Source organism: Melopsittacus undulatus, chromosome 9 (assembly GCF_012275295.1).
Source record: "Melopsittacus undulatus isolate bMelUnd1 chromosome 9, bMelUnd1.mat.Z, whole genome shotgun sequence".
Lineage (NCBI taxonomy): Eukaryota > Metazoa > Chordata > Aves > Psittaciformes > Psittaculidae > Melopsittacus > Melopsittacus undulatus.
The window spans coordinates 26442649-26465916 of record NC_047535.1 but is presented as its reverse complement, the minus strand read 5'-3'; the positions used below and the strand labels follow the sequence as shown (position 1 = coordinate 26465916).

The window sequence follows — 23268 nt, the reverse complement described above, 5'->3', positions numbered from 1 at the left end:
GCTGGATTTCCAAAAGGATTAGATTCTTGTAAGGCTATTAATCTTGGAAGCTGATGAAAAAAGGTGAAAATCCCTTTTCTTATTTCAGGGTATGTAGTTAACAGCACAAGAGACCTCATTTTCATAGAAACTTCCAAAGTTTTAAGCTTTCTTTTGCCAAGAAAGCAATATTTTCTTCAATACACCTCCTCTCCCCAAGGTCCTTCAGAAGTTCTGTTTACATGAAAAACCTCATTCAGTAAAACACAGTTGAGAGATTTCAACCAGCTCTCATTTTAGTCAAATAAATTAACAGAATTCCCTTTACCCTGCAGAATAAAGATTTCTTTGGAAGCAAGTTACCTCCTGCTGCTTCCAAGTCTTTCTGCTTTTGAGTTACTTGAGAGTTTTAGTGATATTCAGTTGGGTAGTGCTGTATGAAGCTGAGCTGTGGAGAGGATAAGGAACTGCTACAAAGTCCTTCACATCTACAGCTTGCACTGTCTGTGATTGTTATTTCCTATTCTCACCACTGAATGCTGTTTATAATAGAATCATAGAATGGTTTGGGTTGGAAGAGACCTTAATGCTCATTCAGTTCCAACCCCTTGCCATGGGCAAGGACACCTTCCACTAGAGCAGGTTACTCCAAACCCCATCCAACCTGGCCTTGAACACTGCCAGGGATGGGGCAGCCACAGCTTCTCTGCACATGTGTAATAGAGATAAAACTTCTACTGTTTAAATCATGTCTTCACAAAGTGGAGAAGAGGGTGTGCAGGGCAAAAGATCCTAAATTTCCCACCAAAACAGTGGTACAAGCACAATATCTATAGAGCGAACCAGCAGCCTGCCCCAGCTCCCCAACAGCAACAGGAGGGCACTTGGGGAATTTCACAAACTTTTTAGAGGTGGGATAACTCATTATTAATTATTTTGTGGCTACCCTTAGGAAACAAAATGCCTGTTAAAGATGGATTAGAAGAAAATAGGTTTCTATATTTAACAAGGCCAGACAATATTAATATGCAAGTGCAGGGAAATGGCTAATGAATAGGATTCATTCTTACTAAGGCAATCCATAACCTCTTTGAGCACCACAATTGGTAGGGAAGTCACTGCTGAAGTGACTAGAATTAATGAGCTGTCTCAGGAATTTTATCAAGTTCTCTTTAAAAGTCTTTCCCTTGCTCCTGAGGAGATGGATATATTCAGAGAGAGGCAGAGAAAAATTGTCTTTGTATCTGCTTAAAGGCTGAATGATCATGAAGGCTATAAACCCCCTGAGTTTAGGAAGCTCTTCACACTGAATTTTTATGGGAGCTTTGAACAGCATCAGTCCCATTAGTAAAGAAATACATTTAACCTCCTCAATCTGCTGGTTTACCTCCTAGGGCTCCAATCCATCAGGATTCTCTGGTGTACGAGCACGTTTCAAATGAGAGTGGTAGCATGAATAGCCTGGACTAGGCATGGGCTTTGATGTAGGTTTTTAATAAAGAAACTAGGCTGAAGCTCGTACAAAACTGTTATTACTTAATGTTTTCCCAGGGCCAGATTGATTGAACTATCCTTCCCTTAACTGATTATTATTGTAGCAATTACAGGAGTTTTGGAGGAAAACAAGCTTGAGTCTTCCTGCCTTTTGTCAGTGTCTGAATCTCAGGTGAAGCTGCCTCATTTCTTTGGTCGCTGCATTTAGAGTGGAGTAGAAATGAAACCCCACTCTCCCCTCCTGGAGAGGAAAGCTGAGCTCACAATTGCCATGTGAAGCAGTTACCCCTCTGTATGTTCCACCTTGCAGTAACTGAAGGGTAAATGCATATTTACTAGAGTAGCTGTGCTGTGGCTTACATGAAGATGACTTATTCACATGCCCACATGACAAAGTGACATGTTCTCTTAGATCAGAGCTTATGAGGAAGGCTTAGATGCATATTCACCCCCTTCTTTGCTGCTGAGCTCTTGGTTCGAGCAAGAGGGACATCACACTTCTTTAGAAGTATTTCCTTCAAGAAATGGAAGAGTCTCAAAGGCTCCGGGTGCGTGTTCGCGTGTGTACATATGCATGTATCCATAATTTCCTGTGGCAACTGTCATCCTCTTTTTATTAAAAATCTCTCACACATCTACAGATATATATAAATTGTATGTAGGAGTTGCTCTCTCCTGTATCCTAAGAAGAATGCAGAATAAGTAATGGAAGACACAGGACAGAAATGAGCTTTCCTGACATTAACATCTTGTGCCTGTGTGTAGAAGTACTACCTATAATTAGACAGCAATCTTTCTCCTGTTTTCTGCTCCTCTTTTACACTCAGGACTGTGGGTCACTTCCCAGCAAGTACAGAAACCCATTAGACTGCAGTGGGTGAATCAGCTGAGGATCTCCCCCATCCCGGGTGGGAAGTGATGCTTTAGAGGAGCTCTGCTCCCAACACTGGTGAGAAGCAAGTGGAGAGAAGGAGAGCAAGGGCAGGTTTGCAAGGCATCCCTATGCAAAGAGAGGCAAGCAGAGGGGAAAAAAGAGCCCTTTCACAGGGTTTGTTTTGATCATTTTTGCTTTTAAAATATGAAATAGGAGGCTTGAACAAAGAGCTGGGAGTAAGTACATAAAGAACCATGTGACACCTCAAGAGCAAGTTGTGCTGAACAAGTAAATGAATTCAGGGTTTGCCATCAGTCTTCTAAAGATACAGCTTCAGGGTTCAAGAGGGTTTTTTCCAGTTAGAAAAAAGAAATGGGTATAAGCTGTTTTCAGCAGTTGTCTCTGGTTTCAGAAGGGAAATGAAACCTGTGGAGGGAAGATTCTCTGAAGCGTGGTAACCACTTTGGTGGAACTATCGTTATAAAGAGAGGATAAACTAAACACATTCTAGACTGAAAGAAGATGTCATAGAAATGGTTCCAGTATCAACAGTAAATGTTTTGCTCCAGCATAAAAGCTCTAGGCAGTCCTGTCACATACAAGGAAAGGAGGGATGCTGCAAATCCTGTGGACATAACCCCAGTGTTTCTCAGTGTCCTATACTGTGAAGAAGTTAAGGCCAAGCACAGGACACTTAACAGTAATAAAATACCCCCCTTTACCCTTTGGAGTGTGTATATTCTCAACTAGTGTTGAACGTCACAGCAGCAAAGGTTGAAGTAAGATCTATCCTGGAAAACTTCATTGAAAGGTTTTAATAACATGAAAACTAAAATCCATGGCAAATGCTAAAATCTGCTGCCAGTTCAAATTAACATCTCACATAACTAGCTCTGGAATGAGAAGTGATTGTCTGAGTGATGAACAGACCCCAGTTTCTGTACTTGCTTATGCCCTGCCCTGAGGTTAATCCTCCCTCCTTTAGCACAGCTCTTCAAAAGCTTATGGAAAAGGTCTCAAATCATCATTTATAAGGTTTAAAGAGGGGGACAAAGAAGTATTTTAGCATAGCTTAGATGTCACTAGTGCCTGCTAGAAGCTTTGAGGCAAACCCCTGCATGTTGTGGTATTTGAGCTCTCCAGCATAGAAAACTGTGCTTAATAATCTGAGGTTTAGAAAAATATGCAAAATGTAAGTAATGGAAACAAATAAGTGTATTTGTGGCATTCAGAATCACGAGAGGCCGAGCAGCAATATCTGCTTCTGCAAAGGCAGCGCTGGGAATACTGGCTCTGTGTAATTAAGACATGGTGTGTCTCAATCAGCAAGCTTTTATTCCCAAGTGTTGCTTCTTCTGAGCTCTGCAGGGACCTTTCCCTTGAGCCAGGCCTGAAGGTTTGAAATATGTTCTCAGAGATGCATTGCAGTGCAGGTGATTTCCTGGGTAGTGAATGTCTCTGTGCAAAGGCTGAGCATCCCTGTGTGTCCCCAGGCAGGAGATGCGTGAACAGCCTGTACACTAGTTCTCACTGGAGACCCATGATGGAAAAGGCATGGAGGTGAGGACGGGCCATGCCCGGGCTGGGGCTTTGTCCCCATTGCAGTGAGGGCAAGGCTGGCTGTGTAAGCCAGGCACAGCCTGGGTCCCAGCACACTCCTGCCTTGCTGGCAGGTAACATCTGCCTGTGCATACATCCCTAGATCAGTGTTTGTCATTTCTGTTACCCTGTTTCTCATCCTGCACTTGGTTTGAAGTGGCTTGACCTAACAGCAGCATTTACTGGGAGTGTTTCCATCGCAGTGCTGGGATGTGCAACGGCTGCTGCAGGGTAGGGAAGTTTTCAGCAGCAGACTCACTGAGTAGGTGATGCTGGTGTGTCTGGTACCTATATGCACAGGGCTATATGAGCTCACAGGTACTGGTATGCTCACTGGTTGCCACTTGGCTGTGTGCTGCTGGCTGCTCTGTTCCCCTTGACCTGCTTGGCTGTAGGATGAGCACAGGCTTGGAATGTGTGAACCATTCCAGGGGCAGCCAGTCCGGAGGGACTCCATATCTGCATCATCTGAATGCTTTGAATTCCTGAATGAAGGAAAAGGAAAGTTGATCCTCAGCCTGGTTCTGCAATGGCTCAGAAGCTGGGGAAGGGACTAGCTTCATCTCATTTTTAATGTTTTTAATATTGCAAAGTAGTGAGTTCTTAACCTCTTAATTCTTGATGAAATTTTATTGCTTAAAATCTTATTTTTTTTAAGTAATAACTAAATAAATCCCCACTGGTACTTAAAACACATTCTAAACAGTTAAGCAAAGCTCCTTGGTGGTACTGAACAATAACTGTCCCAGTGCTTGGAAGGTGTAACATGTTAAAGCAACACTTATGTCAGCTTCAGTGTGGTTGCAGAAAGCCTGGTGAGATACTTGCTCTCCTCAGGATGTCTTCACCCCATGCTGTGACAGAGGAAACATTGAAAGTTAAAGGAAAACCCACTATTCATTAATGTAAGGACTTCACTGAAATTTCCCCAAAGCCCTTAATAGGCAAGAAACACATCTTAATAAGCAAGAAGTACAAAAAAAGCTCCTTAAAATTTTAATTGCTGGTCTATAACTCTGGAACTGGCAATCTTGCTTTTAATGGCTCTGCTGTACAGCTGGATTGTCAGCCACTGAAGTTATTAGTTTATAATTAAAATGCTGGCAGTTCCTTAATTATAGGCACTGCTACAATATCACTCACCACTGTAATTGTTTGGTTTTCTGATGGGGAGCATGAAAAATTATTTTCCTTCAGGATCTTCAAACAAAAAATTATTGGGAAGGAGACACTCATCATGTCAGCCTACTGCTGAGGGAAAGGTACAGTGCACAGTGTGCTCTGCGGGAAACACCACAAGCAAAACTGCTTCCAGAAAGAACAGTTTCAGGGTGAGGTTTTCAGCCACCCAGGCTGACAGCAGGGTAGGATCTGACATGGTAAATGCTGGGACATCTCTCTTCCCTTGGGGGCTGGAAAGCCAGGCTGGATGGGCTGACAGCAGGGAGGTAATAATGCTGTCCAAGAGCTCAATTCCCATGTTATGTGAAACCCAACCTTCTCCTATTTTACTGCAGAAAAAAATAGTGGAGCACTGTCAACAGAGGAGCTTTTTCACCTGTTCAATGCTTTGTCTAAATGAGCAGTAGCACAACTGCACACTAAATTCAGTGGCCAGATCATGGTACAAGAAGCCTTGTAAAGCACAACTGGTCTGGGGGAGCTGCTGAAGGAAGGTCACATCCGGGCAATGCTCAGCTGTGTGACAGAGCCCACTTCATCCCATGGTTGCAAGGGCTGGGGCAACAGCACAATGGCTGGTAAGGGAATGTCAGAGTGCAAGGCGTAGAAGTTTTCCTCGTGTGAATGGTTAAGTGTTGGAACCAGGACCCAGAGAGGCTGTGGGACCTCCAGCCCTGGGGACACTCAAATACGCTGGTCCAGGCTCTGAGCAACCTCACCTAACTCTGAAGCTGGCCCTGCTTCAGAGCAGGAGGTTGGACTAGAGACCTCCAAAGATCCTCTGCAGCCTAAATCACTGTTCTGGCTGTTTGGGCAGTTCAAGTACCTTACTTTAACCTGTGAGTTAAGAAAAGGCAAAGAGAAGCAAGTCACCTGCTGTGCCTGAGGGGACCGGAGGGAGGTGCAGCATCTGCACATGGTGTCCAGGCACACCAGGTCCCTTACATGCACACCAGTAGCTACTCTGCTGTGAAGCCCCAGGAACAGACACCTCAAAGGAATTTCAGTGTCTTTCTGGCTCAAGTGCACCATCCAGGGACCTTTACAGCATTTTAGCAAACAGATGCAATCTGATCCTGTTACACTCACTGGAATTACTGCTGAAATTAATGAGCAGGAAAAGGATGGGGTGTCGAACCCAGCTAATCACAGGCACAGCAACAGGCAGGTAGCAATTTGGAGATAATGCAACTGGGAATCTTGCTTGTCTCATTTGCACTGATAATCAGTTCATTTTGGTTACTATTATTTCTCAGCGAAATTGCTGCTCTCTGTTCCATATGCCCTGACTCTTCGCCTGCAGTTTTCCCAAGGGATGAGCAATTGTAAAGCAAACAAGCAGCGGAAGTTTGACATTGGGTGATAACAGGACAATGTGAAATAGCAAGGTAGTTGAACTTCCCAGTGCTTCCCCAAGTGTCAAGGCAAATAATAATGAGTATTTACTCCTCAACTGTGTGTGGCTTTGTCTTACTATTTGTATTGCTGGTAGAGGCCTGAGAGTGGAAGGCAGTGGAGGGAGCTCTGGGCTGGCTGGATTGAAAAGCCACTGTAGTGATGGGGGTGAGACTTTCAGCAAAACATGGGAGTCACTGAGATGTGTATGCTGATTTAATCAGTTTAAGGTTCCACAAGTGCTTTCGGACTGTCTGCAAGGTTTCAAGCTGTGAGTGTGTGTATGTGTGTGCTCACATGCACATTTGTGCATATACAAGCACATACAGAGGCTATAGATCTAATCCTGGAGAATGGGAATAAGACAGGGAAAATCAGCTCACAGTTAAATTTCTTTGCTTTTCCCTTCTTAATTTTGCTTCTTTTTTCCTTCTTTCTGCTCTTCCAAGAAAATAAGCCCACTGGCTCACATCTCTTACATGGTCACTCCCTGCAGGCACCACAGTGGTTTAAAGCTACAGCCTGTCTTTGAGCACTCTGCCTAGAGGATTTGTTATGTTTTAGCTGTTTCTCCCTATGGAGCTATGTCCCACAGTTTCTTTTCACCCCAAGCCAAGCTTGCTTTGCAGCTGGCTGCATGCAGGTTACAGGGATTTTGAAGTCCTCTGCTTGCTACTTGCACTAGCAGGAGAAAGTATTCCCACTGCTCTTCAGTGGGAATTCTTGTCCTCAGGAGCTGTTAATGGCATAAACCATCTATCAGCTGGCAGCAGGCTACAGCAGGAACTGATGCACTTGAAAAAACATGACATGGGATTAAAAACTGTCCACAGGCCAAGTAAACACTAACAAAGGCCAGACCTGTGGGAGCGAGGTGCAGGCACTGCTGAGCAGAGCCCACAGTCCCTTGCTGCATCACCAAGGCTGAGCTTGCACAGCGTTTCTGCTGGTCCTGCAGCCACAACTCTGCGGAAAAGCCATGTTGCCAAACATTCCCTTTATTTTCCTTTGGATTCTGCCCCCAAAACACACTGCAATGGTTTTCCTGTTCTTTCTCATTTGATTTTTGCATTTTATCTGAGTGGTTTTGCAACCTCCCTGCATCATTTCAGCATGGTCCCTAATCCAGATCACAAGAGCAGCGTTGCTTCCTTCTTAAGAGTTGCCACCCCAAAAGAGAAGTTTTGTTGGGTACTAACTGCAGCCCTTATATGACAGCTAATGAATCAGCATTACAAGAGGCCTGAAATGCAGGTGAACTGTTTTGGTTTATTACCTATTACATTATTTGGTGTAGGGTAAGCATCAGCAAATCAGTGTTTGCTGATGCGCTTGAAGAATTGGAGTCTGCATTTAGTCCTATTTAAGCTTAGAGAATGTCTCTGTCTGCATCTTGAGAGATGCTGCAGTGGAACACAAAACCCTTTTTTACATCCCTTTACATTCAGTAAATATGCTGGTTCTTTACTATATTAGAGCAAGGAGATTAAATGACTGGTTTTCCTCATGTGCCTTGAGATCCTTTGCCATTTCTTAGTGTACTTAGTGAAGCAGCTGGCAGGTTTGATGGGTTAGGCAGTAAGGAAGAGAAGAGAACACAAGCACAAGTTGAATACCAATGGAAGCTGTATATTCAAAGAGGGATTTAGTGTCTCTTACAGCATCCTCCTGACTGAGTAACATTGAAAAATCAAACCCAAACACATATCAAATACAACGCTTTGCTTCCCCAACTCTTCAGCACAGCCTTTATGCCCAAGCAGGTCGTGGAGAGCACTGTCTATGCTGCCACCCGCTGCCACAAGCAAAGGGACACACAAACATTGCCAGAGCCCGCACAGTGTACAGGAAGAAATCTTCCCTTGGATGTGGTGTTTATTTCTAGGCTGAGAAAGGCTGGTCCTGGGGATTTTGTTTTCTTCATCAGTGTGCTAAGTAGTGCTGGGAAGAACCTGATTTTATATGAACGAATATGTACCCCTGACAGGATGAGTCCTGAGATGCAGAAGTTGTCTCATTCTTTCAGTGAATCCCACTGCTGCTACAGATCTTAGTTCTGATGATCACATTTTATTTATCTGAGGCACACATCTCCCAGGGAAGGTTTCTGTCACCAGGACCATCAGTTTGCCTTCAATCACGTCTCAAGTCCGCCCAATGAAGTGTCATGCTGATATGTCAGGAGGGCAGAGATCTCACACAGCGCTACAAGCTTTGAAAAATAAGCAGCACACATTGGCCACCCCAAGGACAATGTCCAGCATAAACTGTCTCCTGACACTTGGGCATCCATGGATGTGTAGGCAGGTAGTGGATGCTCCCATTACAGGTGTTCCTGCTGTGGTTTTGGGACACTAATGACATAATAGCAGGGGGGGTGGCTCCAGTCCTCCACAGCCCTTCCTATCTCCAGCAGCCACAACAGAGTGAAGCGGAATTGATTTAAAAGCTTTCTGATCTGAAAGTGAGCTCATGCAGAATGAGTCCAAAGGTATCAATGGTAACAAACGCTAAGTAAAAGACAGAAATCAATATGTCATTTTTTTTCCAGGTTTCCTGTGAAATAAGTTAAAACATCCCCACCTCTGACTTTCTGCCACTTTGGAAAAGTTTCCTAAATATAACTGGGAGAAACTGCTTTGGACATTGCTGGTTATTCCCATGTGTTGTGTCTAAGCTTGTCTCCTGTGGTTGGTAATCAACCAGAAGCTTTTGGTTTTGGCTTTGAAGCCTAATGTTGTTTGGGAGGCTTTTTTCAGCAACAATAATTTGCTTTACGGAAAATATTTTGTTTGAAATAGGAGCTAATGCTTGGAGATTTTGGTGCATAAAGTTCAATACAAATATGAATTTCACTTAGTTTCATGCAAGATTTAACTGTAGTAATGTTTTATGGAGGAGTGGTTGGAAAGGTGGCTACAGACAACTTGACCTGCCAGCTCAAAGCTTATGCTGGTTTTTGTTCCAAAAGTGCTACTAGAGGATCCTATTTGTTCCACGCAGTACACACTGTTATTTCCAGCATGTATTTGAGATTAAACCCTTTTCTGTTCAGAAAAGCACGATCCTTCCCTCCTTGGAGATAACCCATCATTTTAAATTCTCTCAGTGGTGACTTGCAAGCAAACTGGCAAAGCATTTAAAAAACATTGTTTTGTTGGTTTGCTTTTAATTTTTCCTCAACGTGAGAGTGATTCAAAAGCACCTGTGTCTCAGCCATTGACTGTTTGAGCATTCTCACACAGCATAACGCTTTGAGCAAACTTTTGCCAGGTTTCTCACTGTGATGCTGCAAATCCTGAGCATCTCTCTATGGAATGATCCAAAAACATCTCTTGCCTTGGGCTGGGTGTACCAGAGGCAGGAGAGATGGAGGATGCTTGCTGCTCTTCCTGCCCTTGTGTGGGAGAGGAAAGCAGGACGTGTCTGTTTGCTCCTATCAGTAGGAAAATTAAATATTGATTCATTGTGTCATGTTGTGGGGTGTTAAAAAGAGCAAAGGTTTCAGTATTGTACCTGTCGCTCCTCGGCAGCGTTTTATGTGGGTATGGGTGGTTTAAGAGAGATTTGGAGAATCATAGAATCAGAGAATTATTTGGGTTGGAAGGGACCTTAAAGCTCATCCAGTTCCAGCCCCCTGCCACGGGCAGGGACACCTTCCACTGGAGCAGGTTGCTCCAAGCCCCTGTGTCCAACCTGGCCTTGAACACTGCCAGGGATGGGGCAGCCACAGCTTCTCTGGGCACCCTGTGCCAGCGCCTCAGAGTATTTCAGGCGACACGCTGATAAACCACGCTGGGGAGGGGAAGCAGAGAGAACACTTTGAGTCTTTAACCCCTCTAGACACCGTTTTAACGGGTTTTAAAGGACTTGCGAGGCCGGGAAGCGACGGGAACACCGTCCGAGGGCACCGGTCTCCGCCGGTTCCCCGCGCAGTGCTCTTGGGGACAGCCCGGGCTCTGCTGCCCCCTGCCGGCCGCCCGCGGGTCCCGGCTGCCCGGGCTCCGTGTCTGGGGTGTGGGGAGCGAGCAGGATGTGCTGGGCAGGAGGGAACGAGGAGCTCGGCGGCCAGCTCTGCACTGAGGGAAGCCGGGGATGAGTTTTATGCCGGTGGGGTGGAAGCTAAATGCTGCCCGCGTCATCCTGCCTCTGCCTCGCCTCAGCAGATGCTCCTCTGAGCAGCCCCTGAGTCACTTCGGTTCCAGCGTTGTGGGTAAGCCCGGAGGTCTAACCCTTGGGCGTTGTGAGTCGGCACTGCCGGGAGCTGTGGTGGTGTGTGTCATCCAAACGTGCGGCCCCATGCAAAACCGACACGGAACCAACTGAACAAATGTAGAAAAACGAGTTTGCTTCTGTTCCTCCTAGGTTCCTCGATTAATACCAGCTCCTGTCGTTCAGCAGCAATGTGGCCTAACACAGGCAGCTCTGCTTCCTGGCTCTCTAGCAAAACAAGCCCTCCACCATTTCAGTCTGCAGAGGTTCATCCCGCCCTTCAGGTCTCTGCTACCTGGACAAATACTATGGAATGTTACATCCCAGCTTAAGATTACTATCAAGACCTTGGCTTGGGACACTGCTCCCAGCCTGGCTCTGTGTCCCGGCAGTTGTGGTGCTGCCTGGTATAAGGGGGTAGAACAGACTTTTTGTTCTGCCTTTGTACAGTTGCCTGCGACCAATGGGCCCTGGGCTACAACTGGCACTTACAGGGACTTTTGTGACATGGATAATAACATTTGTTAAAACAGACCTGAGGAATGACGGTTAAGGTAACCCAGGAACACGTTTGACAATCAGGATGAAACATGAAAGGTTACCCCTTACTGCTTTACTCCGCTGGGTCTGTTGTGTATATTAAGTGGTCCATACACTAGTACGATATATCCAAGATTGCATCAACGTAGTTCAAACTCGAATATACTCCTTACTTTGCTGTGCATTTGTGTTGCTTCTCTTCTGTGCAACTTCTGTTTCCACTTATGTATTCCTTAGAAGAGGAACAGACACAGGCTGTTTCTGGTCAGGTTCTATACAGAGCAGCACGAGCTCTGGGATAAGATACTTGAGTGTTACAGGTAATTTCCAAAGAACTGTGTAAAACAGGAAAAATTGAGGTTTTCGTGACAATGCCGTCACAGAGACCATTTGAGCTGGTGAATGTCACCACCTCTGCAGCAAAATACAATCCAGGTAGGCACAGAGGGCCTTTCAAACACAGAATTATATATGCTTTAAGCGTGTTTAGATTTTGTCATTTATGATCCTTGTAATTCATACATCCATGGAAGTGACTCCTCCCTGGTTTGGCAATAACTTAATATTGCTGCTCTACAGAATGTTCTGCTATTCACTGTTGTTAGGAGGGGGGTGTGTGAAATTGAGAACACTAAATACTTTTTGACAATGTCTTTTTCATATTAAATACCTTTTGTTTGCTTACCCATCCCTCCCGATCTGCAACATTTGTAGTGCAGGAGAAGCCCTGCATGCCTCCGCAGGCTCTGTCAGGCAAACCTCAGCTTCCCCTGTGTTCTGAGCTGATCAGCTGTGAACTGGAAGACTTCTGACAGCTTATTAGTGCAGGGCTCTGTTGTGCTACCAAAATGCTTTGACTCCTCGTTCAGCTGGCTTGCCTTTAGCAAACTTGGAATGTGAGCAAAGCAAGCTTGGAAGTGTCTGTTCAGAGATCCCCTACCACTGAGAGTGGGAATTATATGGCATTTAGACGGCAGGAGTCCAGAGCCACGCTCCTGGAAATCCCTCAGCTGTCACCTATCTTGAGGTGGCTCTATTCTGTGTAAGATACTTTACCTCAACCATATATGCTTATGAGTCAGTCTGAGCACGATCCAACAAGTGTTTCCTTTATCCAAACCACTGGAGGCTTTTTGTAACAGGTGTTCTTAGAACATAGAGTACAGGTACTGACATGACCTACTGCTGCCCCTCCTTCCTTCTCCCTGCCTTGCAGAAGCTCAAAGTATACTCACTTCACTTGTTGGTAAGGTTGAAACTTGTATTTCCTACCTCCCAACAGACTGCAGGATGACCCAGGTGGAAAGATTCCACCTTCCTTATTAATAATAAAAGTATCTGAGATTCTTTAATAGCGTGATTGCTGCTCTATTGCTTCAGTCTGTCATGAGAAAGAAAGAGTTATACCATATGTTTTGGGAACTATTATGTATTTTGTAATAGCCAATTGGCAGATAAAATCCAGAAGCAGATTATAAATGGTATCGGGATTAGATTCCTCCTTCTACATGAACAAAGTTTTTGAACTGCAGTTTCAAACATGTCATTTCAAAGTGTGACTTCTGATGTGGTTGCACAAAACACAGCGTAGTGAGGCTCAAATCACTGCAGCTCTTTGCATCACCTTGAGAAGAAAATAAAGCTAATACAGTGTGATTTTTGTTGGTTTGCACCCTTTGCATGAATTCTACAAAAGTAATTTTTTTATATGAAACTAGCAAATTCTAGTCTAGTCACAGGTGAATTTAAAACGGCAGCTACTCTGACAAATTAAAGCCCCACTTAGTTCAGGTTTAGGTCCTATCTGGACTGAGGTACAGAAGCCAGGACTTATGCGAAGATGCACCACTCGCAGTCCAATGCCATGTAAGTAAAAGTGTCCTTACTATTAGGCTCAATGTGTGCTACACCCACAAAACTCTTTGTAAACACCTTTTATTGACAATGTTTTGCAAACACCTTAGTTCATAAACACTGTGTAGACATTTCATTCTTTATAAAAACAAAGTATATTTCTTACAGGAACTGCAAACTTTGGGGATTAACGCAAATTGCCTGTCTGCATAGATCTGTAGCTGGCTTCCCCTGAAGAAAAAACAAGTATTTGTGTACAGAACACCACAGAAATAGCAGAAAACAGTATTTTGCTCCATCCCTCTTTACTGTTGGTTTCAACACAAACTGAAGACACTTGGACATTCTTCAGAAGTATGGTCAGTCTTCATATCACATCTACTGTTTGGTCTCTGTTTCAATCTGAGTTTCCTGAGATTCTTCAGCTTCTGAAAGTTTTTCATCATCTAAAATTCAATATGACTGTTAGGCAAACATGCTTGGCTGTACTTATAGACTGCATTGCAGAGCACTTATATACTTTATGTTGATTGCCTTAAACGTGTAGTTGATTGTCTCATTACACAAAATGCGAATTCAAATTGAAACAAAATCCTTCAAAGTTAAAGGATTTTGTCTGCAAAAGCTTTTGCAGGAAACATGGGGTAAACCCTATAGCATCAATTCAAGCAAAAAGTACCAAATTTAAATCACATCCTTTTGCTTTGCCTATTAAGGGTTTTTTTAGTTCAAAATGAAGCTGTGCCGTCCACTGAACTGTTACTTCTTTCACAAAATCCTAGAACTGAAAGGTAAACTATACATTCATATGTATTTTAGAGACCACTACTTAAGGAAGTATTAGTAGTACATAACAACAATATCCTTCTGCTAAAATGCACCTAGGATTAACAGTTCATTCTGCTTGAGTAGTTCTAGACAGCCTTAGAGAATGAAAGTCTGCTCTTATAGCCATGTATGTATTTAATCAGGTCATACTCAAAGGCTAAACCAATGATTCCATCTTTGAAAGACAAGGCAAATACTCAGCAAATACTACTTAAAACAATATCATCCATATTACAGAATGAAAAGTAAATGCTGATTTGAAAATATTAAGCATTTATATGACAAAAGATGAGTATGAATCAATTCCTGACTTTAGCTCTTGTGTATGACAGTTTTAGTCCCTCCTCTATTACAGACTCACTGTCCAAGCAACTCATTTTGCTTTCCTCTATCCCAGTTTCTCTTTAGCAAAGCCTCAAACAATACCACAATGGCAGTAACACATTCATAACCACCGAAACTGGAATTACACAAACAAGTTTGGAAGTATGCCCAACAATACTTTTCTGTAAGAAATATCTTTTCTGTTTAAAAACAGAAACAGCATCAAGTTGTCATTCTCCACCCCCATGTTTTAAATAAGTTTGTTGTCTACAGACTAATCTGAAGCTAGTCAGGAAATGACACAGTGGCCAGTTTGTAGGAGAAGAAAGTCTGAGCAGTCTCAGGCTCTGGGCTACTACTGGAAAAATCTTGCTGCTGATTCAAGAGGTCTCCAGCCTCAGCTGCACACATCTGGCCACTGCTGGAAGCTGCAAGTCCTTTTGATCTGCTGAAACCCACCCCAGTTATAGATAAAATACCCAAGAACATCACTTACTCTCCAGGGTTTGCTGAAGTTCATGGATGGTGCTCAGGAGAACATGAAACTGCTTTCTTCTCAGTTCCAACTGGAATGATAAAAATATGTATTTTAGGAAACAGAGCACAGACACATAGCAGATTCTCCATTCATTATGTTCCTAATAATTTATTATCTAACAATCTCTATGAAAAACCTACCTTATCTTCAACATTCTCTTTAATGTGAGAAAGATGTTGCAGTTCTTTTCCCAAAGCTTCCAGCTGCCTGGAAAGAAATTGTTGCAGTAATTTTTAAAAGTTCTGCAGAGTTGTTGCAAAACAGATATAAGGAAAGGAAAAGGAACCATTAAATAAACAGCATAGCTAAACAAAGCCTAACAAATGAAGTGACACAGAGGTAAGGCCACTTCACATAGATGTTAAATTACAGAAAACACAATCTTCAAGCCAGGACACTTAGTGATAGGACAAGAGCTGATGGATTTAAACTTAAACAGGGGAAGTTCAGGTTAGATATAAGGAAGAAGCTCTTTACTGTGAGGGTGGTGAGGCACTGGAATGGGTTGCTCAAAGAAGTGGTAAATGCTCCATCCCTGGCAGTGTTCAAGGACAGGCTGGATGGAATCTTGGGCAACATGGTTTAGTGTGAGGCATCCCTGCCCAAGGCAGGGGGGTTGGAACTGGATGATCTTAAGGTCTTTTCCAACCCAAACCATTCTGTGAGCCTATAACAGCTGTACAGGGAATTTGGACTGCTAACAATTCAGCCCTGCTACAAACATGGTATTGACCATACAATGAAAGTTAAAAGTGGGTTACATTAAACACCCATGGCATTTTCATTGGTTTTGCTACTTCACAGATTTTTTTCATGTTGACATAAGTAGATTAAATAAAAACACAGCATCAACCTGGAGAACATATCTGATAAACCTACATACCCAACATATAAACACAGCAACTGACCACACACAGTCAAGTACAAAGCCTCTGACAATGGCCTGACCAGACAAGAGTTACTGGGAAACGTGTAGACTTTACAGCAAACATGTGTAGAATAAGCCGTGTTTTTGATGGAATTACATGCTATAACTTATGCCTTACCAAACAGAATTTAACACTGTGATCCATATAAATACTCACTTCCTTCTCAAATGCCAATTTTTAATTTAATTGTTTGCCTCTGGCATCAACAGATAAAGGAAACATGCAACACCTGTAATCTCCATTATTATCCATACCCTTTTGAAGTATATTATCTTTCAACATCTCTTGGGATCTTTCTGTAAGCATTTCTGGTCTCACTTGGACCCACCACATCCAATCCTTTTTGAGGTAGGGCAAAGAGTAATAGGTATAATAATGTACACCAGCTTTCAAATGAGGACACAGCATCAACTCAAACTCAAATGTCCAGTTTGGTCCTTCTGATTTCCCTCTAATGCCTACGACAGTTGATGCTTTGCGCAATGAGAACAATGTGTTTCTTTAAAGGTGAAGTGGATTGAAGATGTTCATCCTTGATCAGCAGAGACATGTAAGGCCCAGAAATGAAATAAAGCTTTTTCTGAAGCACTGAGAAATCCAGCAACTAGTCTGGGCAGGGAATCACAGCAAGGCCTCCAGTCCTAAGAAACTCATGATGGCTGGGGAACAGATTTAGTTTAGTGCTACCTGAGGGGGTTGTCTTCTTTTGAGCCACTACACTTAGTACCCTGAAGGGAATGCCTGGAAGAGGGCTGGGTGTGACATTATCCTTTCCTTTAATGGAAACAGACTAACAGCTTATAGGCTCATACAGTGGTTTTACTAGTTTCTAGTTTCTGAAAGGCTTCCATTTGGCCAAATGTTGCTGTTTACACTGTGCTGTCAGGTATAAGCAGACTGTGAGAAGATTTGCTTCCAGTAACATCTAAGCTAGATCTGGAATTTTACTTTCCACTCCAGAGAATCTCTGCCTAGCCTTCTCATTTCTGTATCTCCTTTTCTAAGACTCGATGTCTTGCTTTGGTCCTTGTAAGAGCTCTTCTGATACTGCATCTAATTAACACTGTGGGCACTGCCATTTAATAGTTCAGCTCCTGTTACTTCCTGAATTGGCTCTTGTGTATTACTTGTGACTAAGCTGATAACAGCTTTTCTTCCTTTGTGCTGTATGACTGCTTTTCCAAGAAACAGTCCCTTTAAAATCATAAGGTATTTTTCTGAACTTTGTTCTATTGTGCCCTATAACCTTTAAAGGCTATAAATGTAATTCTTGTAATAAACCATGACATTTCTCCTCACAAAAGGTTCTATCGACTTTTTTTAGTGATTAGAAGTCCACAAGAAGTGTGACATTGTCAGTGAGGCTTCCTGAATTCTGATGTAAGGGTGATCCTTCTTGGTTAACAGTCTCATTTTCTGTATGCTTTCCTCAAACTGGAGAGAAAGGAAGCCTTCTAATTGAAGTACTGGATGAAAACTTTTCTGATTCCTGTATTTAAAGTCTATTCACTTGGAGAGGTCAGTTAAAGCTAAAATACCTAATGAACCAAGCTTCCTTTAAAAATGTTCAATTCTGTAACCAGGCCCTATCTCCCCATCTGTAAAATGAGGGATCATACTATATTATAGTTACAGCCTATGTTTTTGACTCCAGATATGAAGGATGAAGGGCATACACTCTGGCTGTTCTTCCAGAGGATTACACCGTTTTTCCTATCTGTAATACACTTTGGTAAGTAGATTATAATGTTAAAGAAAAGACAAAAAACTCAATTTACTAGCTGTACCTTACCATAATTTCCAGCTTTGCCTAAGAAACTTATGCTTGGATGTGATAAAACAAAATTAGAACAGCCCCTCTAAACCTAAACCTGGCATCCTCTAAGAAAATATCACCACTTAGGTATTTCAATTCTTACTTGATTTGTTGAAAACCCTCAATTCTGTAATTATTATGAAGCCCCACTTGATAAATAGCACATGCTGCCTAATGAAGTAAGTAGTCATGCCTCATAAGAACTGCCTGTAATAACTGAAGTTGTGGTAACAAAATCAAGGCACACAAAAACAACATACAAGGAAGGAATATGTGAAATACTCTCAGTGGCTTTATAGCTAGAAACATCCTATTTTTAGGGTAATATAATAAAAAAAATCTTTTTGCCATTAAAGACCATGGAATGTGAAAAGACAGCCTTCCTGTGCAATTTCACTGGAAATGGGCAACAGGATAGGCAAAAGCTGTGCTTAAATGACAGCAGTAACACCACACTGCATTTGTAATCAGATTGAGAACAAACTCAAAGATGCAGTAAATTCTGGAATGTTTCTGGGGCTCGAAGTTAAGAAGATTATCTCCCCACAAATGACCCAAAAGCACAGATAGTGATCCAAATCCCACAGTGACACAAGCAATACATGCAAGACTAGTTGGACACCAGGTAGGTCTAACCTGCATGCCAGGGCAGGTTATACCGTGGTACACCATGCAGTCATTTATAACCGGGCATGCAGGAACAACTACTACAAGGAAAACAACAAAAACCCTAAAAGCTTTCTCCTGCTTTCTCTTGTTGTGTGTTATGCATTTTGGGTGTCTATTGATTCCTTCACTGGCACACTTTACAGCACTTCACCACTATCTCTCTTTTCAGAGTAGCTCATTCCTGGTAAACTAACGTTACATGTGCATTCACCTCTGAGTTCACTTATTCACTTTAGCAATGGAAACATCTCAAATACAGAATGACCAGCAACGTATCTGAGCCTATGCAGGGAAGAGATTAATGAAAGAAAGCTGATAAGGGCACAATTTTAAAACAAACGCCAAGTTTTTCTTGTGTCACAAGAAGTTACATAAAAGTGAGGAAAAGTCAAACTGAAACCAATGAATGTCAACTATGGTTACTTCCAGCTTATTGGCTTATTATAATTTAATGTAGTCTCACACTTACTTCAGTGTTTCATGTCTGTCTGGATGGTGCTGTATGACTTTAGCCAATGCATCGTATTCTGAAAGAAATTTAAATTATTATCTAAATAATGCTTAAAGTATTGATTCAAGAACCAAAACTGAGGTATCACAGAATGGTGCAAATTCTTTCTCCTTCCTGAAAAACTATTTTAACATTCTTCCAATTTGTAATAACACATATATAAAAAAAGTACCTGCAAATACACATATATAAAAATGTATGTAATTTATACCATGCTATAACATTTCATTACATCAAAAGAGATTTTAAATAAACTACAAATATGACTGTAAGCCATTATCTACCCACTCAAATTTACCCAGTACTAGTGATTAGTAAAGGATGTGGCCAGAAAACACCTTTAGGTAGCTCTGCATTGCTGCACACTTGGTCATTTGTATGACCACAGCATTGGTTTTAGATACAGTTGTAGGTGTACAGAAAATGGTGCTGATGTTACACATATTTTTCTAAGAACCTTAAATGTTTAACATGCTGCCATGAGAAGCAACAGCATTTTTTTAAACTGTATTACACATTAAGAACAGTATTATAGTTACATGGGCAACTAACATAGCCATTTCCTGATAGTAAGATAGTATCTATGCCAACCACCTCATTCATATGGCAAAATCTGTGCTGCAGGCTAGTCAGAACATATCAGAAATCAAACACTTTGGACCTGTGTTTGTAAAGACGTAAGAGTTCTACATTCCTACTGGTTAAAGTTCTTTTAATTTCCAGCTGAGTCTAAAATTATCCACAAAATAGATCAGTTGTGTTTAAAACATTTAATCTGTTATACTCCTAAACATTCTCATTTAGCATTCTGATCATGTCAATAAAAAAACAAATCCTTTTCTTCCACTGCTAAACTTTTGATAAAACTACTACAGGGAAATGCTTTAAATTTCTATTGAAATGCTTTTAAGAGTAGGGAAAAAAATATACCACTCATAACAGGTTCAGTGAGGATATAAACAGTGTTGCTGGGTGTGTAACTGGCACCACTGTCTCTGTGTATATTCCTTTGCACTTTGTAAAACTGGGAATCTGTTTTCCAATACAATGTATTTGAAAAGCCAACCAAACACCGAAACTGCCCAGTGTATAAATACAGGTAATGCTCCTTACCCTGGCGGTTTTTTCGAATCCTTTTTGCTTGCAGAATTTGCTTTTTGCATTCAGAAATCTTCTCATGTGCTGCAGCTATGCTATTTTCTTAAAGGAAAAAAGAAAGTTGCAGAGTTATACTTACCTCAAACAATTATTCTGCTAAACCGTACAGAGATACAGAGCTAATTGTGGCAAGGCTGGCTGCCTGCCTGCCTTATAGGCTTCAAAACTACACACATTTCAATAGGTTAAAAAACCTCTTTATCTGTACTGCAGCAAGACCAGCAGAGGCCATGAGGATGATTAGGGGCTGAAGCATCTCTCATAGGAGGACAGCTGAGAAAATTGGAGCTGTTCAGCCTGGAGAAGAGAAACTGCATTGAGACCTCATAGCAGCCTTCTAGTACCTGAAGGGAGCCTACAAGGATGCTGGAGAAGGGACTATTCTCATCAGGGACTGTAGTGATAGGACAAAGGATAATGGGTTTAAACTTATACAGGCAAGTTTTAGATTGGATATAAGGAAGAAGTTCTTTACTGTGAGGGTACTGAGGTGCTGGCACAGGGTGTCCAAAGAAGCTGTGGCTGCCCCATCCCTGGCAGTGTTCAAGGCCAGGTTTGACACATGAGCTTGGAGCAACCTGCTCTAGTGGAAGGTGTCCCTGTCCATGGCAGGGGGTTGGAACTTGATGAAGCTTTAAGGCCCCTTCCAACCCAAACCATTCTGTGATTCTGTATATTTTATACATTGATAAGATGCTTACAGCATATGTATGAGTGCTCCCTATTAAGAAAAAAACCCTAAACCACTCATGTATCTATTATACTCACAAAATATTAATGAAAGAGCAACTGTCAAGAAGAAAATAGTAATATTTTCTCACTTTACCTATGTCCTTATAGATTTTTTCATAGTTTTCCATTTCTCTCAGGTTCATATCGTACACCAAAAGAGTTTTTCCCATTGAAAATTCACACTGGGATAAAGTACTCAGCATTCGTTGGTACTGGGTATATCTGGAAACAGACAAGATGCTTATTTGTATGTATTCATTATTCACTTATTAAATCTTTATTTTCATATTTATTAAGCTACTTACTCCTAAGCAGCACAAAAATCCCCCCTACCTTTACAAAACAAGAAAACAAACCCTCATGTAGCAGAAGGCAAGTTAAATAACAATTATTAACCAAAGAAAATATTCCAAAGAGTCAATGTTTATTTCTTTACAAGTTTAGGTGGAAACACTGCACTCATTAACACCACTTCTCTGTCCTTATAGCTGTAAAGTGATTGTTACAGCAAGGAGCAGATTGATCCAGGGGTTGTAAAGTTCCCAGCTTGGGCTGGCTCTGTGACCACCAGGATTAGCATTTTAATAGTGCACTGCTTCTCTGTACACACAATCATTATACCAAGCTCTTTGGGAATTTATATCCAGTGCTAGTAGGGATCTACAGCAGAACAGCACATTATCACTCATCCCTTACCACTTTAGGCTGGTTTGGGGTTTTTTGGTGTTTAAACATAAAGGAGAGAACCACAGCAGCAGAAATACCAGCAGCACTCCCTTCCCTGACAGAACAAGTGCAGAGCTGCCAACTAAGATACCCGAGTCACAGTCCTGTTATAATAAAGAGCAGGGCTCCCAGACGACAATCCTGAGGGCATTGGAGTGGTTCTGGCAGATTTGATGATACAGCCCTGCAGCCTTCAGCGGTTTCTGACCTGGCTCGAGTCCTCATCTCCTACCACGGGGCTCAGCGTTTGCACTGGAAGCACCACAGAGCCATAGTGAACAGCATATGTATACGTTTTAATACAGATCTTTTCCTAACGGATCAAGCCCAGTTTTCCGCTGAAACGCAAGCTAATCGGTCCCAAGACTAAAACAAACAAACAGAATCAGAAAACAAATACCCTTCCTCTTGAGATCCGGAATTACACCACTTAATGAAGCTCTTCACCAACAAATTGATCCGCCTGTCGTCACCAGCACCATCGCCATCGATCAGAAGTCGCTTGCGGATAACTTCATCTGAGGGGGAAAAAACCCTCGTTTAATGCCTCACGCTATGGCAGCCGCATCCCCGAGCCGAGCGCGAGCTCCATCCCGGGCCCGCAGGGAACGATTCCCGGGACTAAACAGGGAGCGTCTGCTCAAGAGCAGGCGCCGCAGGGCCGGAGCGCGCGGCTGAGGGACCCGAGCGGACAGGCCTGGGGGTGGGGGGCGCCCAAGGCCCGAGCGAGCCCCGGCATGAGGGGTCCCGGAGCGGAGCTGCGGGGCCGGAGTCAGGATGGAGGCCAGCCTACGGGGTGAGAGGCCGGGGGTCGGGCTCGGGGGGCCGCGGGGAGAGGCCTGAGGCCAGGGAGCCGGGCGCCGTTCCCTGGCGGGCTGGCAAGAAGCCGGGGCTGTGCGGCGGCAGCCGGCGGGCGAGAGACGAGGCGAGCCCGGCGCAGAGAGGAGCGGAGCGGGCCGGGGTCGGAGCCGGGGCGCGCGGAGGGAGGGAGTTAGGAAGGAAGGAGTGGAGGGAGGTCTCACCGTCGGTCACGGCCCCCATGGCGGCGAGTGCCGGAGCCGGCGGGGCGGCGGCAGCAGTGAGTGAGGTCAGCTTCCCACAATGCAGCCGGCGAGAGCGGCGGCCATGGAGGGGGAGGCGGCGGCGGCGGCTGGGGCCTGAGCCGGCTGTCGGCAGACGCACGGCCCGGCGGCGGCTGCCGCGGGGAGGGCCGGCGGGCGAGGCCTGCGCCCCGCGTGAAACCGGCCCCCTGGCAAGGAGCGGCCCCGCCAGGTGAGGGGCCGACGGGGGAGGGAAGCGGCGGTCCCCGCGCCTGCAGCCAGGCTCCACCTCCCCGCCCCCGCCACCGCGCCCCCGGCCCCGCCGCCCCCCCGCCCGGGCCGCCCTGCCATGCCCCCGGCACATGCTCCCTCGCCCTTCGACGCGCCGTGGCGGGGTGGCCGCCGGGCTGGGGTGCGCCTTCAGCCACGGTCCTGCCTCCCGGTGTCCTCCCGGGGCCGCCGTTACCATCGCCCTTGGCGGCCCCCTTCTCCCCTCAGAGGGCTCCTGCACGGCCTGGGGGCTGCGGTGATGGTGGGGATGGCACGGTGGAGCAGATGGACGGTCCTCCTGTGGTGCCCAGCACTGAGGTGATGGCGCTTCAGGGGTGGCATGACCCTCCATGGTGGCTGGATGGTCCCTGTGTCTTGAGTGAGCGGGCGTAGCAGCCCCGTTGTGCCCACTCCCTGGTGAGGGTGCATAGGGCATGCCCGTGGCGCAGGCATGAGGGAGCAGGTTGGCATCTCCTGGGCTGCCCTTGGGCTCATCATTGAGGGAAGACAAGCAGCAGGGCCCATGGCGTAAAATACATCATTATTCTGGTATTTTCCTGGCAAGTTTTGCTCTCACCAGTGGATAAGAACAAAAGTC

At 44.0% G+C, this 23268-nt stretch overlaps 1 protein-coding gene across 1 annotated transcript; it reads right to left on the bottom strand.

The window, feature by feature from the left end:
* Window positions 1-13194: 13194 nt before the first annotated feature.
* On the bottom strand, window positions 13195-22536 carry THOC7 (THO complex subunit 7). The gene is made up of 8 exons (XM_034066440.1): window positions 22383-22536; window positions 21761-21878; window positions 20729-20856; window positions 19858-19944; window positions 18703-18760; window positions 14960-15026; window positions 14778-14847; window positions 13195-13575 (listed from the first exon to the last, which is right to left on the bottom strand). Exons 1-8 carry the CDS (start codon window positions 22399-22401, stop codon window positions 13508-13510), a joined length of 615 nt encoding a protein of 204 aa, XP_033922331.1. The 5' UTR covers window positions 22402-22536; the 3' UTR covers window positions 13195-13507.
* Between the last annotated feature and the right edge of the window lie 732 nt (window positions 22537-23268).